Consider the following 16,818-nt stretch of genomic DNA (forward strand, 5'->3'; position numbering starts at 1 on the left):
AACCCACCTCATCTAATAGTGGTCCCATGATCGGTGTGCCACTAAGTACAATGAACTGATATCACAAGCATACATCCATTACAACACGAATAAGTCTTACATAGAGATGACCATCATGGTCTAGTCTTACATAGATAAGCCATAAAGGCAACTCCAGAAGAAATACTGCAGCAGAAACATCGACGGTAGCTTGAACTCACGTAGTAAGCCATAACCTACAGGCAAGCTGACTGGGGAAGCGGCCTAGTTCGCAGGGGCGTCGTCGAAGAACTCATCTTCAAAGCCAGTGTCTTCCATTCCTGGCTAAGTTAATAGCCAGGGACAAGCCAGACGAGTACATTTGAATGTACTCGCAAGCAACCCAAAATATGTAATAGCAGAATATTCATGCAAGGTTTAGTACAACGAAAGCTCTACACTATTTTAGCAGTTTGCGGAAAGCTAACTTTCAAATGCTCATGACCTATGTTTTCAAAACAACAAGGCCTCATGGTCCGAAGAACCACGGTGATATAATAGCTTATGTTGAACATCAACTTGATCATCTCATCTCATAATTCTTGGTACCGCGTACCGTCATTTCCATCATCATCATCTTTCTCATATCATCACCATTCTCACCATCATCACCAACTTTTGTGGACATAGTCTAAGCATGGTCATTCCAACTGTCCTTAACCGAGGACAACGGCTATTCAAATAGTTTTGCACTCTACAGAGGTTGCACACTTTACCTACAAGAATCGGGGAACTTCCGTGTCTACCACGACATCTCACTGTACAAACTCACTTTGCACCTGAGATAAGCACCCGATCGTTACCTTTTCCCAGACGACACTAATAGAGTCCACTCGATTGGTACCTACCCCTTGTCCAACACTTCTCATCATATCATAGCCTTGGCTTCTGAGGTGCTACCTCAATTTTCAACATATCACACACACATGAGGGTACCAACGGTGTGCCCGATGCGAGTAAAAACCATGATAAGCCGCCTCAGTATGTTGAGAGCGACTCCGTATCGAGAGTGAGTACGTCCACTCCCGTCACTAGTAATGTGGGCACTCTACTAGTATCGAACAAGGTAACATCTGTCCCGTACCAGGGTATCGTGGTTGCGCTAAATGTTGGGCCGATGGTCACATGCTTAAATCTAATCCTTTATGAAAACCTTCATTTACTTACTCCCTCGGGCACCAATGTCATCCGACGGGGTTTTCATAAAACTCTTGAATAAGTTTGTTTTGTCCAACCTACATCTTGCTACCCATTTCGCATGGCTAAGCAACTACCATAGCATATAGCTATGCCCACCAAATGTTTCCCGGGTTGACAAGGACAGGTATTATCGGCAGCTAGGGTAACACCTATAACATGCAAGTAGGATCAACTAAACTAGCAATGCATTTAATCATAGTTTCCAATGCATGAAAATAGTTCTACTCAATGAGAAAAATATATGGGTGATCAACATGGTCAAAAGGTTGCTTGCCTGGCTCAGGAAAGTCTTTAAAAGCTTCTGGTCCTTGTCTGAGTCCTTCGTTTACATTGTTATCTAACGCCAAAACTTAACACATTAAGCAACACGACATAGGGCAGAAACGTAAAAGTGCTCTCAAAATATTGCTTCTACTTTTCTAGGACTTCTCTGGTTATATGAAAAATAACCAAGGTGAGCCTACTGATTTTAGAGCTATAGGGATTTTTGGGCAACTCACTAAAGTTGGATCAAAGGAAGAATGATTTGCTAAAGAGCTATACAGAAACACCTTTTGTAAAAATGAGTAGAGGCACTCATTAAATAGATTGAGATTTTAGACACATTTAGGAGTTGGTTTCACTGGATCTGGAGTTCAAATGATTTTCCTAGGATTTGCAAATGTGACTACATATGTAGAAATGGCCTAATAATTCCCGGTGTAGAAATAGTGCATGGCAAAAATGTTCACCAAATAGGTTATGAACTTAGAAGTAGCTAGGGATTTGAATCACCAAATTTGGTGTACAAATGATTATTCTGTTACAGTATATTTGGGTTGAACTAGCCCTTTCCATCGGTTGGGACTTATGGTTGCGTTGGCTAGTGCATGAAGCTTAACATATTCTAGGAACTTTTAAAGGTTGACTTTATATGAAAGAACATTAGGTTTGCTATATAACAGTACAGAAAAACCTACTGGAAAAATGTGCATGTTACTCCATTCGATAGAGCATGAATTTAGGAGCATCTAGGAATTTGAAGCATCAAATTTGGATTCCATTTGAATTCCTAGGATTTGAACAAGGTCTCTGGAATAAAGAAAAAGAAAAAGGGCATACCTAACTGGGCCAAAACTGGCCCGATCTGGAGCGGCAGAAGTGCGCATTGGGCGCGACTTAGCGGTGCAGTGAACTGGTTCTGGCCTAGCCGCTCGGCCACGCGAGAAAAGACCGTGACGTCGAAGGCGCATTCTTCGGAGTACGCTTCCGTCGCGGGGAGGCGGATCCAGTCAAAACCATTTCCACTTAATGGTTTGGCCCACCCATCAATTACTGGCAGCTCGCTGGCCGGCTGAATGGCGGGGCCCCTGGGTAGGTTCGTCTTCCTCCTCCCGCCATAATGGAGGAGACAGGGGCCTCGGTCGGCGGCCGATGGCAGGTGCTACCGGCCACCGTTGGAAGCGCCGGCGATATGTGCGAGCTCAAGGGAGCACATCGCATCGGATGGAGGTCGAGATGCCGGCTGGCGACGAAGAACCTAACGGCGGTGATGCTCCCGAGCGGTGGTGCTCGAGCTCGTCGACGAATGACTCGAATACGGTTGCGGTGCTAGAAAATAAAAGTCGCATGAGATTCCTAGCGATGAGATGAAGCTATAGGAAGAGGAAGGAGGTCGAATGGTGGTCTGTACCGCCCGATTTCACAGTGACCCGAGGCCGCGACGAGCTGCTCGAATTCGGGGTTTTCGACGTCAATCGAAAGGGCTTTTGGTTTTAAGGTTTGATTGGGTGATTTTGAGCTGATTGGAAAAGAGAGTTGGGCCTGATGCTCGCCCGAGAGCAAGTTTCGACCGGAGGGTCAAAACTTCAATCTGGAGCGCGCTCAAGCTCCGACCAAGGTGTTTGGGAGAGAATAAGAGCGAGAGGGGGAGAGTAAGCTTGTCTGGGGGTCTTGGGGGAGTGCCAGGAGAACGGTGCATGGCTTTGGAAGAGGGAGGGATCGACAGCTGGGGGCACGTGGAGTGTGCTCTCAGCTTCGGACACGAGTGTCCATCGATCACAGAAGAGGTGTGGGAGAGCTGGGGCTTTGCCCAACGCCCGTGGGAGTTCACAAGGAGGGCTGTGACATGATCCTTCTGCCAGGGGTGCACTGGAGCAATGCAGGGGGCTGAGCAGTGCCAATTAGTGCACTGTTGGGTCTGACTTGGTTTGTCCAGAGTGCCAGCGAGAGAAATAAGATGCCTAGGGTGTTGCCACGGTGCTGGAATTGATGTGGGTCAACCTGGGGGTGGCTAGGTGGCAAGGCTTTGGTCCAGGGTGAGAAAAAGACAGCATTTACAGTTTTACACACTGTCCAGAAGGTTAGGCAGGGGTGTTTGGACATTTCCGAGCTGAGCTGAGTGCTGGCACCTGCACTGGATGAGGATGAATGGATAAGAAACCTCTGGTAAAAATTTGAGGCAAAACAAAGTAACTTTGTTTCACAAAATTTTCAAAAGTTTCTGCATGAAATGTAAAAACAGATATTTCACTAAGCTAATGGATGATCTGGTTGCTGAAATTTGGTAGGATGGATATTTGACAACATTTATGGCTGCGTGAATTATTTGAGAATTTTTGGAGATAATTCTCTGTGTAGAAGTTTCAAACCCTAGAAATTGGCAGAGCTGAAATTGTAGATCTAGTCAAAATTTTAGTCATGACCATGGGTTGAAACTCATATATGTGGAAACTATATGTCTCCTGAGCCTCTCTAAATTTTCTCATATATTTTTGAAACAGGAGAATATTTTTAACGTATTAAGCACCATTTTTGGCCTTGAGAAAAAGCTGATAAAAAATACTACTCCCTCCGATCCGTATTAGATACATCCATTTGAACGACAAGTACTATGGATCAGAGGGAGTAGTATACTTTTGAAAATAATATTTTGGTGGTTTTGGGAAGTCCTAATCTAAAATGATCCAAATATAGCTTTGCAAAGTTTTTATTCCACCTAAATTAAGTACTTGTAGTTCAAGCCTTAAGTCGTTTTTTTTTGAAAACCTAAATTTGAAAAAATACTTTTTGTAAGAAAATGTTTTTATGAGCTTTCCCCATCGCATGATCAGTGGTAAAAGTTCGAGATGAAGTACTGTAGTAGAATAGCTATAGGATTTTTCCTAAGAGATAGAGCACCTTATGCAAGCAGAAGATCCAATTCAATTTCAATAAGAAGAAATTCAAAAGATCCAAATTAAGAAGCAAAAATTTAAATTCAAACAAATTCAAACACCACTAAGGGTCCTAACAACACTATTAGCTCTAAGTTATGAGGAGGCAAAACTCAGGGTGTTACATATACCATCCTCGAGAGACCCAAGTAGACATGTGCAAAGGAGAAGAAATGGGATCTTGTTCCTATTCCAGAAGGAAAAAGTCCAGTTACTTGCAAATGGGTGTATAACGTCAAGCAAACCCTAGAAGAGAAAGTAGAACCTTGGAAGGGAAAGTAGAACCTTGGAAGGGAAAGTAGAACGATACAAGGCGAGACTAGCGGCAAGGGGTTACAATTAAACCTACGGGATTGACTATGACCAGACCTTTGCACCAGTTGCAAATGTGAGTACAATAAGAAATCTTATTTCTTGTGATGCTAACTTTGGTTGGCTACTGCATCAATTGGATGTCAAGAATGGATTCTTGCATGGAGATCTTCAAGAAGAGGTTTATATGGAGATTCAACCTGGCTTCAGTAGCCCAAAATGATGTAGGGCAAAGCCCCAATTGTGCCAATTCTTCACAATTTGGAGGGATCAAGAGGAAGAACACACAAGAACTCAACAAACACAAGGGAAATTCACTAGAAGAACAAGGTCCACATCACACATGTGCTCTCCAAGCATCCAAGCTAAGAGGCTGTACTAGATCCGCAGTTAACAAAAGGAAACAAGTAGCTAGGTAAAGTTCTTCCCAAATCCCTAAGGGGAAGTGAGGTCTTGAGAGATAGATCTTCCCCAATCCTAAGGATATGGAGGTCTTGGAAAGCCCTTGGGATTCTTCTCCTAATGGAGGCCTTAGTCTCCAATGGAGAAGGGGTAGATCTGTAGATGAGCAAAGTTCTCTCAAGAAGGTCTAATATGCTTCTAACCCTAGAAAGCGAGAGACTTGGTTAATATAGTCTAGGGCCAAGATGGGGGAGGTAGGAGATGGGATACATGGCTTAGGAGATGGGATACATGGCTCTCGTCCAATCTGGAAGTAGGCAGGTCGGATGTCCGGTAAGAGGCCAGACCATTTGGGTGGCAAGCCGGACGTTTGGCGGCTATAGCCGGTGCTTGGACTGGGTTGGCTCCCGTGCTGCACGCTCCAGGGGTTGTGCATCTGGGTAGCTGGCAGGACGTTCGGCTTTGCGAAAAACCTTTTGATGTTGCATACGGGCTATCCAGAGAGCCTTTTCGTCCAGGCTTAACCTAGAGGCCCAAGTAGCCGACCGGACGTCCGGGTAGTTGGCCGGACGTCTGGTTGCTGTGTAGTAGCCGTGACTTTTGCCACCTTCCTTCTCTTCTGCTTTGACTTAGCCTTGTGTCCTCGCTTCTTCATGGTCAATCCCTTGGTGCCTGAGTTGCTTAGGGTATGCATTTGAGGTAGTAGCCATGTCTCATATGAATGTGTACAAAGTTCAAAGAGGAGTGAGTTCACCTCGATTTCAATGCCACGTTTGTGTGCTCTAGTTGTTGGCTCACTTGGCGCTTGGGATGTTGGCGTAGGCTCGATGGTGATGTCCATGGGGAAGATCCCTCCTCAAATCCAAAACTTCGTCACCATGGTAAGGGGCCAAGTCGGTGATGTTGAAGGTGTCGCTCACAGAGTACTTGTTAAAGGGGATCTTAATGTTGAAGGCGTCGCTCATGGAGTACTTTGTCACCATGGTAAGGGGCCACGCCAGGAGGCCCCGTAGGTCAGCGAGACAAGTATCATCTCGCTAGATGTTAGTAAGGGCTCCCTACCGCAGAAGCCATCAAGCCTTGTGCTTGGTGGGATTAGGAGGTGCCGTCGTAGACCTCATGTCACGGTTATCAATTCTGTCCCGACGTGCGCCGAAGATCTTTGTGACATCCTTGACGGCAAGAAGAGGACCGATGCCTTCGAGGACACTGGCGTATGGTGTGCCCTGAGCACCTCTTTGCTTGGCATGCTCTCGCGGATTGCAAAGACAGCCAAGCCCTCGCTGGTAACTGATGCCGAGCTTGCCGTGACATGGAGTGCCACACCTGACGCGGTAGCGCCATCTTTGCCACAGACGCAGTGGTGGTGAGGACCATGACTATCAAGATGGCATTTCGGCCCCCCTAGGATCCAGAGTTGCAGCATGCATCCATGGGAGCTCATCCACGTCCGCTCCGCGCCGACAGCTCAAGTTGTTGGAGCGAGAAGTCAATGCATTGCTTTCGAGTATCGAGGCATCCCCACCTCTCTGGTGATCAGAAACACTTATCCCGTTGCTGGTCTCTCCGACGATCGACAACATCCAGGTTACCAACATGTTGGTGGACGGGGGCGCATGCCTCTATCCTGTCACCCGCTGTCTTCGAGAAGATGCAAGTGCCCCCCATGGCGTTTGCAACCGACAAATCCATTTAGGGGTGGGTTACTGTACTAGTCGGACATGTGTCTTTGATGGTCACCTTCGGCACCAAAGATACCGAACTAAGAGCATGGTTTTCGACATCGTTGAGCTTGGTGAGCTAGTTCAAGGATGTGGGAATCCTATCACAGGAACTCCCGACCAGAAACCACCCTTGGTGAGCACGGACCTTCTGTTCTCAATCTCCGACGTTACCTGAAAGAAAATATCCTTCCCCAACATAATGCCACTGTAGAGAGGATCGCCCGACAAGCGAAGCGTTATGCTGTGATGGATGGAGATCTCTATCGGCGTAGTGCAAATCAGGTCCTCCTTGAGTGTATTTCTCAGGAAGAAGGCCGCGACCTGCTCGTGGATATCCTTGGAGGCGAGTGCGGTATCCACGCATCGTCACACACGCTGGTTTGAAGGCCTTCCGGCAAGGCTTCTACTGGCCAACCATCCTCCAAGATGCCATCGAGCTAGTTCAAAGCTACGAGGCTTGTCAGTTCCATGCAAAGCGGATTCGTCAACCCGCTCAGGCTTTTCAAAACACCCCCCTCTCATGGCCCTCCACAGTTTGGGGATTGGATATCTTGGGGCCATTCCCCCGAGCAGTTGGGGGCTACAAGTACCTTTACGTCGCCATTGACAAATTTACCAAGTGGACTGAAGTCGAGCCCGTCGCCAAGGTCACCACGAATACGGCGATCAAACTCTTCATAGGAATTGTGTGCTGCTTTGGGGTTCCCAACCATATCATTACTGATAACGACACCCAATTCACCAGCGCCACGTTCACTTAGTACTGTGAGGAGCTCGGGATCAGGCTGTGCTTTGTCTCCGTCGCTCATCCACGCAGCAACGGGCAGGCAGAATGAGCTAACACACTGATCCTTAAAGGGCTCAAGACTAGGACTTTTAACAAACTCAAGAAAAGAGGCAGGCGCTGGGTCGACGCGCTCCCTTCAGCGTTATGGTCGATTTGGACGACCTCGAGCAGAGCTACAGGCGCTGGGTCAATTAGCTAAGGTAACTACATAATTGCGGTGTTGGTAATTGTAACTTGGATGATGGGTAACTTTTTTTGAACAATAACTTGGATGATTGGTACTATACTAGTGCTATGATGGTTACTATACCATAAACAACTGGGTGGCTGTCGGTGCCATGTTGATACCTGGAAACCTAGGCAACTGGATAATCACATTCACTTGCCATGGTGTTGTAACTGCAACGGAAGTTGGGCATCTATATTTATATCAACGGAAGATAGGTGACAACTCTAACATGAACTACGGGTTAATTACACAATGCTTTGATGATAATTGTAACCCGAATAGGTGGGAGACTTAAATCAGTGCCATGGTGGTAATTATAATTATAGAGTTCAATAACTGTAATTTTATGATGATAACTCTGAAATGTAGATAACTACATCATTTTCATTGTGGTAAGGTAACATAGGTAATTGGTAACTATATCACAGGAACAATGGTAACTGAGGTGGGCTACATCAAAATGCAATGGTGGTAACTGGACCTATACATGCTGTGCCTACTATGGGGCTGGGGGATGGCACCCCATGAGATCGGAGATGGCGCCGGCTTGGCGAGGATGTGGGTGTGCGGTTTGAGCTCGATGGCGACACTGTGGCCCACCTGGATGGGGACGACAGCGGTGCGACGTGGATGGTGGCATGGGTATGGCCGTGGTCCGTTGGAGGACAGGAGGAGACGGTGCTACCGCGGACGGTTGCCGGATTTTGGGTAGATGACCGATGGTTGTGGTGCTGCGCGGCCCGGGAGAAGCGCTGGTTCGAGCTGACTCCGCCACGCTGTGTCGCGTCGGTGGCCACGCGGGATCAGTGCGGGGCAGCGCCTTGGCGGAGTTCGACTAAGCCGACCGCCGACATGGTGGTGATGGGGAATCAATATGACAGAGGGGGTTGAGCGAAAGTACGGTGCGCCTGTTGGGTCCTGGGTGGCTGGGTTAGCGAAGGGAGATGAAAGCGATAGGGAGATAGAATCGGGCGAGACACACTTACCACGATCGTGAACAAACGGTAGATGAAGTGTTTGAGCGTAACACTAGAAAAGTTTGTAAGTTACATATTTTGTTCTTTCGCAGTCAATGCTCAACTGTCTCTAGATTATCTTTCCATATTTAGTGCAGATTTTTTTTTTAAATCTGTCTTATTTGCTTAATTTTTTGTGTGAGAACAACATTGCATTGCTTGTGATTTCTCCATACCCAAACTGCATTCCATTGACTTTGTTGTACTTCTTATCTCAAGAGCAGAAGGTTAGTTTAGCTCGAAGATTTGCACTAGTTCCCTTGGGCCCACCACTGTTGACGTACAAGAGCAACTGCAAAGCAATGCTGACTGCTGTTGATGGTTCTGTTCGATTGCTGGTCGATCGGCCGTACAAAGCAGGAGAACCGATAATTGTTTGGTATTATGTTTGCTTCAGTGCATTGATCTTGTCCTCATTCATTATATTTGGCAATTAGGATGCTGATTTTAATTTATGTTGTAGACAGATCTCATGTACTGTTCTTGTATGCAATGATTTTAAATATATAAATATCCAGGTGTGGGCCTCAACCAAACTCCAGGTTGCTTCTCAATTATGGTTTTGTTGATGAAGACAATCCATATGATCGCATAGCAATCGAGGTGGGATTTCTAAAACTGTTTTACAGTCCTTATTTGGTTGTTGTAACCAAGCCTAAATTATTATCACAGGCATCCCTAAACACTGAAGATCCTCAATACCAAGAGAAGAGAATGGTCGCTCAAAGAAATGGAAAGCTTGCTATCCAAAAATTCCAAGTGGGACTTTCAATTCCTTTTTCCTATTTAGTTGAGAGTAGAATGTGTTGAATATTGATATGCCTCACTTTTCAGGTCTGTGTAGGCAAAGAGAAGGAAACTATTTCTGAAATGCTGCCATACTTGAGACTAGGATACATTTCAGATCCAGATGAAATGCAATGTATACTTTCGTCAGAAGGTGATACATGTCCAGTAAGCCGGCTTACCATCCTTGACGTTGCAACATATTGCATTTGATAAATTACTATTTGATCTCTAGATTGTCGTGAATGGTGTTTGACCTATATGGGGCAGTTCCTGTTATTTCATATCAAGCTTGACTTGTATCTCAGGTGGTTTACACATAGGCTTACTTTAGTTAACCGTAGCCGAGCAAAGTGAACACCCGCTTAGATGTTGTCAAATATCGTGAAAAATATAGGAGCAACATGATAACAATGCAACACCATGCACCAAACGATTTTAAAAAATACGACTCCACGTGGTCTCAGCAGATTTGCAATATATACAAAAGAACAAGGCTTTTTTGGCTTCTTGTTTGTAACCCTTTGAATTCACCTTCTGTTTGCTTAGGTTTATATGAGGCTTCTATTTGGATGGTTCGGTTTAGATTTTCAAGTTGAACAAAGTAGTATTCCCTAAAGTAACCAACCCGTTCATGACCTGCATAGTGGTTATAAGTCTTTAAACTGGTGCTAGGCTTAAGCCCTTGATGTAGAGAACTTGCTTGGTTTTGCAAAAAATTCAAAATACGTACTTTCCCTTTGGTTGAAATTTTAGCAAGAGATTGAAGACAGCACAACATGTAATCTGGAAATTGGTTTTACTTTTGAAGCCTTTTCTTGGCATGCTCAAGATCCTAGTCAAGTAAAGGTTTCCACCTGGTATTTTGTACTGGATTATATCTGGTTGACATTAACCATATATTCACTGAAACGAAATGAGCGGTGGCTGGGACACTAGCATCATTTATCTGCATTACAATGGGTGAAAACTAGGGATATATATATATATGTGTGTGTGTGTGTGTGTGTGTGTGTGTGTGTGTGTGTGTGTGTGTGTGTGACTTCTTATCAATGTAGAGAAAAACCGCCAACCAAGAGATTATGGCACGATAAAAAAAAGGGCAGCCCGGTGCATGTAGCTCCCGCTTGCGCAGGGTCGGGGAAGGGTCTGACCACTTTGGGTCTATAGTACGCAGCCTTTCCCTACATTTCTGTAAGAGGCTGTTTCCAGGACTTGAACCCGTGACCTCATGGTCACAAGGCAGCAGCTTTACCACTGCGCCAAGGCTCCCCTTCAGGATTATGGCACGATAGTTTGTATAAAACTAGATAATACCCCGCGCGTTGCTGCGGTAACATATGCTCATTACTAAGATCCGTACATGAATCATCGGTTGTAAAACTATTTGATTATGGTTGAAAGTCCATAAGATTGCAACATACAAACAGCCTTGTGTTGAATACAACACTCATGAATAATCTAGAGATAGATAAGCTTTTCAAACATTTTAAAAATGTTTTTCCAGTGAAATAAAAAGAATTTGTGAACCACAAAGTTACGCTTAAAAATGTGTTTAATCTGAACAACACAAATCACATGGTAACACATAGTAAGGTGATATAAATAGCATAATTTGTGAGCTGTTATACATAACAGTACTGTATGGCACACAAAATTAGAGTCAACAGTGAATTTGTAATACATATATAGTAGGAAGAGGCATTCCATATAAGGCACTTGAAATCTTGAAGAGACTATTTTTGCCTTCAGATGGTATTTTCATACCATGCTTTTCTTTTTTGCGGAGGTACTTCTTTCATCATGTTAAGATGTCGAACGGAGTAGACCTGATCAATTCATCAATAATCTGATTTTTCATACTAAAAATGTTATCATCACAAAGGGAAAGAAATAGTTCAACAGTTGACCAGGGCAATATATCTCAACAAAAATAAGTAATAGTGACCTTCAGCACCACAAATCAAATTACAACAAACAAAGGATGTACGAAAGTGCAGTAGCAGAAGAATGGACATCCACTGAAAGACGTGAAGAAACAAAGGCTATTATACATGAGATTCAATCCCATTGATATAAGCATGGGATAGAGATTGTACTACCTCTCACAAACTAACATAATTTGTGTTAAAAAATGCAAAAAAAAATCAATGTGTGAGAGAGAAGATAGAAAGGGAAATTGGCTGTTGGAGTGCAGATTCGGTTGGGAGAAGGAATGTTGCACAATAAAAAAGTATAAGCTGCACCAAAGAAAACATGACAGGACCGGGAAATCGATAGCATTAATGCAAAGAAATATATTCGATACATAATAACATGGAATTGTATGGTATACACCAGTGGGAATAAATAAGAGAGTCCATGTCGAGTGAGTAATCCATAATTAGGATTCAGGCAAGGTATAGAACCTGTTTATAGTTGTAATCTTATGTCTTTCTTCTCCTTTTATGCACTGGCAATGCTCTTGCTGTTTTCATCAAATAAGATGAAGGGGTATATTATTACGAACATGAAAATAGTACTTGTTTCGTCATGTGAATACAACACCAATAGGAAGCACGATCATTAATATGTGATGCCTTGACCTATAACTGAATTTTGACGAAAAACGTAGTGTAAATCTAAATCACATATGAACAGATAGTTAAATAAACCAAGAAAAGGAGATCTTGCCTATGAGTGCAATACATGAAAAATAGTGATGCTACTTCCAATACTGGATCACATTGCTCGTCTTCCTCTCAGTATTTGCAAAGGTTAGACATCAATTCAAAAACAAAATGAAAATCCCAAGTTTGGCACTGAGGGATGTGTAGCATACCAGGTACTTGAAGGCTGCATTTCTTGGATTGAGTGTGTTGTGATTGGATATCCACATGTATGGAGAGTACCGGTCATCTGTGCATTAAAATAAAACGAAGTTGTCACTAACTGCAGATCAGCTTGGTCGCCTCCGGAGGGAGACAAAGTTGTCACTAACTGCAGGAGGGAGATGAAGTTGTCAACGATCTAATAAAAGATTAGAAAAAAGTGGATAGTAAATGGAAGAAAATAATCTTGCATCAGATAATAATAACAATAAAAGGCTACAGAACTAAGCCCAAAATACTACCAGTGGTTTGGATCAAAATAAGTTACAGAAGCCCTATCTTAACTGTTGGAAAAGAACGTTGTGAGTTCTTGTGGCTTTGATATAACTGTAAAAAGTATGGATAAAAGTTCAGTAATTGTATAAAGATAGTTAGTTTTCGCAAAAAAAGCAAAGTAGTTAGTGTTACCCATATTCATGAATCAACCAAAATTGGACCAGCACAAAGATCATTGCACAATCTCTGAAGCCGATTTGGTAAAGCCGATGTGGATGGTTGAGAGTGTCAGTCCATAGATGGGTCTTCTTGAGGGCGAGCCTGCCTCTGCATACAAATAGACAACAACCATAGAGGGCTCATACATACTCCACTGCCAATTGGGGAAAAAGGAACACCATGTTCTCCTCTACCTGCACTTTCAGGAACGGAGACAGTAGTCAGTAGGGGAGGATGAAAAGAATAGGTGAGGTGCATCAGCGGTGCCGTCAAAGAAGGACCGGCGGCCAAAGCCATAGGAACCAACCTGGAACGGGACAATTCAATCTCGGAGAGTCGTGGGAGGCGAACCCGTGGTCATGGCGAAGCCGGAGAGCCTCGGACTGGCAGTCATGCCGGAGCCGAAGAGCCGTCGGAGGCGATCACCACACATCCCCCACACCAAATGATTGGTCTCTTTTCTAGAGGAGCCCGCCTAGGTCGGCGCCGCCCGCCAGGGAGTCGGTGCTGCCGCGGCGGAGGTAGCCCAGCACGCCGTCAACCAGGACGGCGAATCCGTAGGGGTGTGTGGAGCAGAAGCCGTACATCTCCGTTCTCCGAAGCGCCTCTCTAGATATCTCTCGGAGCTGAGATCTTGGAAAAAAAATCATTTTTTGTTCCCCTGTTTAAGTCGTTCACTTGTGTTTGTGCGCCGGTTGCTTTTCTTTCTGTGGTGGGGCCATGGGGGGAGGTGGGAAGGGGGAAGCTGACTGGATCGGTGGTTTAATGGCACGATGAAACGAACAGACAACACATTCAGCTGGAAACTGAATGCATGACCGGCCAATATGCATGCTATGATTTTTTTTGCTGAATAATTTTTTAGAGGGCATGATTGCTGATGTGTCAAGGCTGCTGAGGTGGATAGGCTGCATGTCAAGAGAAATATGTTAGTGGGGATGAACTATTTAGGTATTATAGATGCGACATGTCACCTAAAACTGCTATTCTTTAGGTTAGTCCATGCTCAGAGCGAGCTGTACTTGACCAACTTGTTGTCTACCTGAAATCAAGATTGGCTGGTTATCCGACTACTTTGGACGAGGACGAAGCAATGGTAACGAGCCGTGGGTTGTTGTGTATATATTTTCCTCATTTCTCTGTTACATTACTGAACTGCTTTTGTGTTTGCCAGTTGGCCGATGGCAGTTTGGAACCAAAGAAAGAAGTTGCTACTAGACTTGTAAGGTTAGAGAAGAAAATGCTGCATGGCTGTCTTCAGGCTGCTAACGAGTTCATAAGTGGCTTGCCTGATCATACCGTATCACCTTGCCCTGCTCTATATGCTCCTGAATTGAAATAAGGTATCATTGGCAACGCTCTATATGCTTTTATAAAGTTTGTTATATATCACCACAAATTATGTTGGATATATGTATACAATCTGGTTCATTTAAATACCTCCCAAAGTACCGGATCTTCCACAAGATCTTAGGCAGTGCGAATTTTGGCTTAGTTTTCTGCTGCAAAGAAAAAGTGTGAGTTTCTCATGTAAAACCTGGTGTAAGACCAGCTCGTCTGCTTCTTGCTCCCTCCTCTGTTCTCTGTATCACACTCCTAATGATTCTTCCTCTCATCACCGTGGCCATTCCCAGAAGACACTTCAATGATGGGCTTGTTCGTGCTGAATGCATCAAGACACAGATGTGCGATGGCGGAAAGCGTCTTGCCTCAACCAGAGGGGACGCCGTACGTGTTTATAGGCAGGGGCGCACCTCCCTGATAGCGCATACAGTTTAGATTACATCTTGGAGAAGAAGCTAAGTAGAGATAAGATTACAAAGAGGAGATAAACTCTAGCTAACCACCTAGCCGAACTACCAAGATATCTACCAGAGAAGATACGGCGCAGCCCCTTGTCACGTACACAAGAATGTTGTTTGACACCCTCCCTTAATCACAACTTCATCAAGTTGAGATTATACTTGAAGTTCTCAAAGCTTCGTATAGGCAAGGCTTTAGTAAACCCATCTGCAACCTGGTCTTGAGAATGTATAAACCGAATGTCTAGGAGTTTACTAGCAACTCTTTCTCTGACAAAATGGAAATCTATCTCAATGTGTTTCGTTCTTGCATGAAAAACTGGATTTGCTGAGAGATAAGTTGCACCCAAATTGTCACACCATAGACATGGAGCTTGAGTGATTTTCACACCAAGTTCCTTAAGAATGGATTGTACCCATATAATTTCTGCAGTAGCATTAGCTAGTGCCTTATACTCTGCTTCTGTGCTGGACCTTGAAACAGTAGCTTGTTTTCTGGCACACCAAGAGATCAGATTTGATCCAAGAAACACTGCAAAACCACCAGTGGAGCGTCTATCATCCAAACATCCTGCCCAATCTGAGTCAGAGAATGCACTAACAAGAGTGGAAGATGACTTGCTAAAATTGAGGCCAATACCCATAGTATCTTTCACATATCTTACTATTCGTTTTGCAGCAGTCAAATGAACTGTGGTTGGTGCATGAAGGAATTGACACACCTTGTTCACAGCAAAAGAAATATCAGGTCGAGTGAGGGTTAAATATTGAAGTGCACCCACCAGACTTCTATATCTTGTGCTATCTTCTGAGCTCAAGGGTGTTCCTTCTGTGAGAGACAATTTTTCTGTACTAGACAAAGGAGTGGTGGTAGGTTTACAGCCTTGCAACCCAGCTTTTCTTACCAAATCATTTGCATATTTTTCCTGAGAGAGATGAAGTCCATCCTTGTGCTTCTTCACTTCAATCCCTAGGAAATAGTGCAAGTCCCCAAGATCCTTTAGAGCAAACTCAGCACTTAAGTCCTTCAACAGTCCTGTTATTGCCTCATCAGATGAACTTGTGACAATAATATCATCAACATATATAAGAACAAATATTGATGTATTGGCCTTATTGTAAATAAACAATGAAGTGTCAGACTTTGAAGGAACAAATCCAAGCATTTGCATCTTCTTGCTGAGACGAGAATACCATGCTCTGGGGGCCTGCTTCAGTCCATACAGTGCTTTATCAAGCTTGCATACATAAGAGGGTGCATGTTTGTTTTCAAACCCAGGAGGTTGTTTCATGTAAACCTCCTCTTCCAGAACACCATGAAGAAACGCGTTCTGTACGTCTAACTGTTGAAGACTCCATCCCCTGGAAACAGCAATAGATAGGACAAGACGAATAGTTGCAGCTTTTACCACCGGACTAAATGTGTCCTCATAGTCTATGCCATATCTTTGTTTAAAACCCTTAGCAACTAGCCTTGCCTTGTAACGATCAACTGTTTCATCAGACTTTCGTTTGATTCTAAAAACCCATTTGCAATCAATGAGATTTTTACCTTGCCTTGGAGGAACTAAATGCCACGTTTTATTTTTGTGTAGTGCCACATATTCCTCATGCATTGCCTTTCTCCACTTCTCATCACCAAGGGCCTCCTCAAGCGTATTGGGCTCACCTGGTTCACCTGTGGAGCAGATCAAACCATATTTTGTTATGTGTTTATAATTAACGGGCTTAGTTACCCCTGACTGCAGCCGTGTGCGACGTTGTGGTGCAACAGCGCTGTTTTGCGCCACAGAAGATCCGGCAGATGAGTCCACCTGCGCCAGATCCGAGGCGGATCCGCCTGCGCCAGCAGTCTCGGCAGGTTCCGCTCCTGGATGATCTTCTGTGGCTCGCGGCTGGGGCGTTGAGGAGGAAACCGGCGCAGAAGATCCCACCCGACCAGCGACCACGGGCTGATCGAGACAGGCATCTGATCCCGCGCCTTCCGCAGCTGGGCCCGTGCCAGCCGATCGCCCTGCCTCGCGCCGCTTGTACACAGCCGGC

The 16,818-nt window shown here is 44.5% G+C and overlaps 1 protein-coding gene across 5 annotated transcripts in view; it reads left to right on the forward strand.

Moving 5' to 3' along the window:
* The window catches only part of LOC123110921 (fructose-bisphosphate aldolase-lysine N-methyltransferase, chloroplastic), a 33,251-nt gene that overhangs the window by 3,816 nt on the left and 12,617 nt on the right, over nucleotides 1–16,818 (forward strand). For 2 of the 5 annotated variants that reach the window (XR_006453828.1, XM_044531562.1), the window contains exons 6-11: nucleotides 9,107–9,261; nucleotides 9,401–9,485; nucleotides 9,555–9,641; nucleotides 9,717–9,836; nucleotides 13,968–14,069; nucleotides 14,148–14,316. Coding sequence is in view for 3 of the 5 variants with exons in the window: in XM_044531562.1 (XP_044387497.1) it covers nucleotides 9,107–9,261; nucleotides 9,401–9,485; nucleotides 9,555–9,641; nucleotides 9,717–9,836; nucleotides 13,968–14,069; nucleotides 14,148–14,315 (717 nt within the window). In the remaining 2 variants the exon portion in view is untranslated. Of the gene's footprint in view, nucleotides 1–9,106; nucleotides 9,262–9,400; nucleotides 9,486–9,554; nucleotides 9,642–9,716; nucleotides 9,837–13,967; nucleotides 14,070–14,147; nucleotides 14,317–16,818 lie in introns of those variants that run through there. The other 3 variants (XR_006453829.1, XM_044531563.1, XM_044531564.1) reach the window with 3 other exon arrangements.

This window comes from Triticum aestivum, chromosome 5B (genome assembly GCF_018294505.1).
Source record: "Triticum aestivum cultivar Chinese Spring chromosome 5B, IWGSC CS RefSeq v2.1, whole genome shotgun sequence".
Classification (NCBI taxonomy): Eukaryota; Viridiplantae; Streptophyta; class Magnoliopsida; order Poales; family Poaceae; genus Triticum; species Triticum aestivum.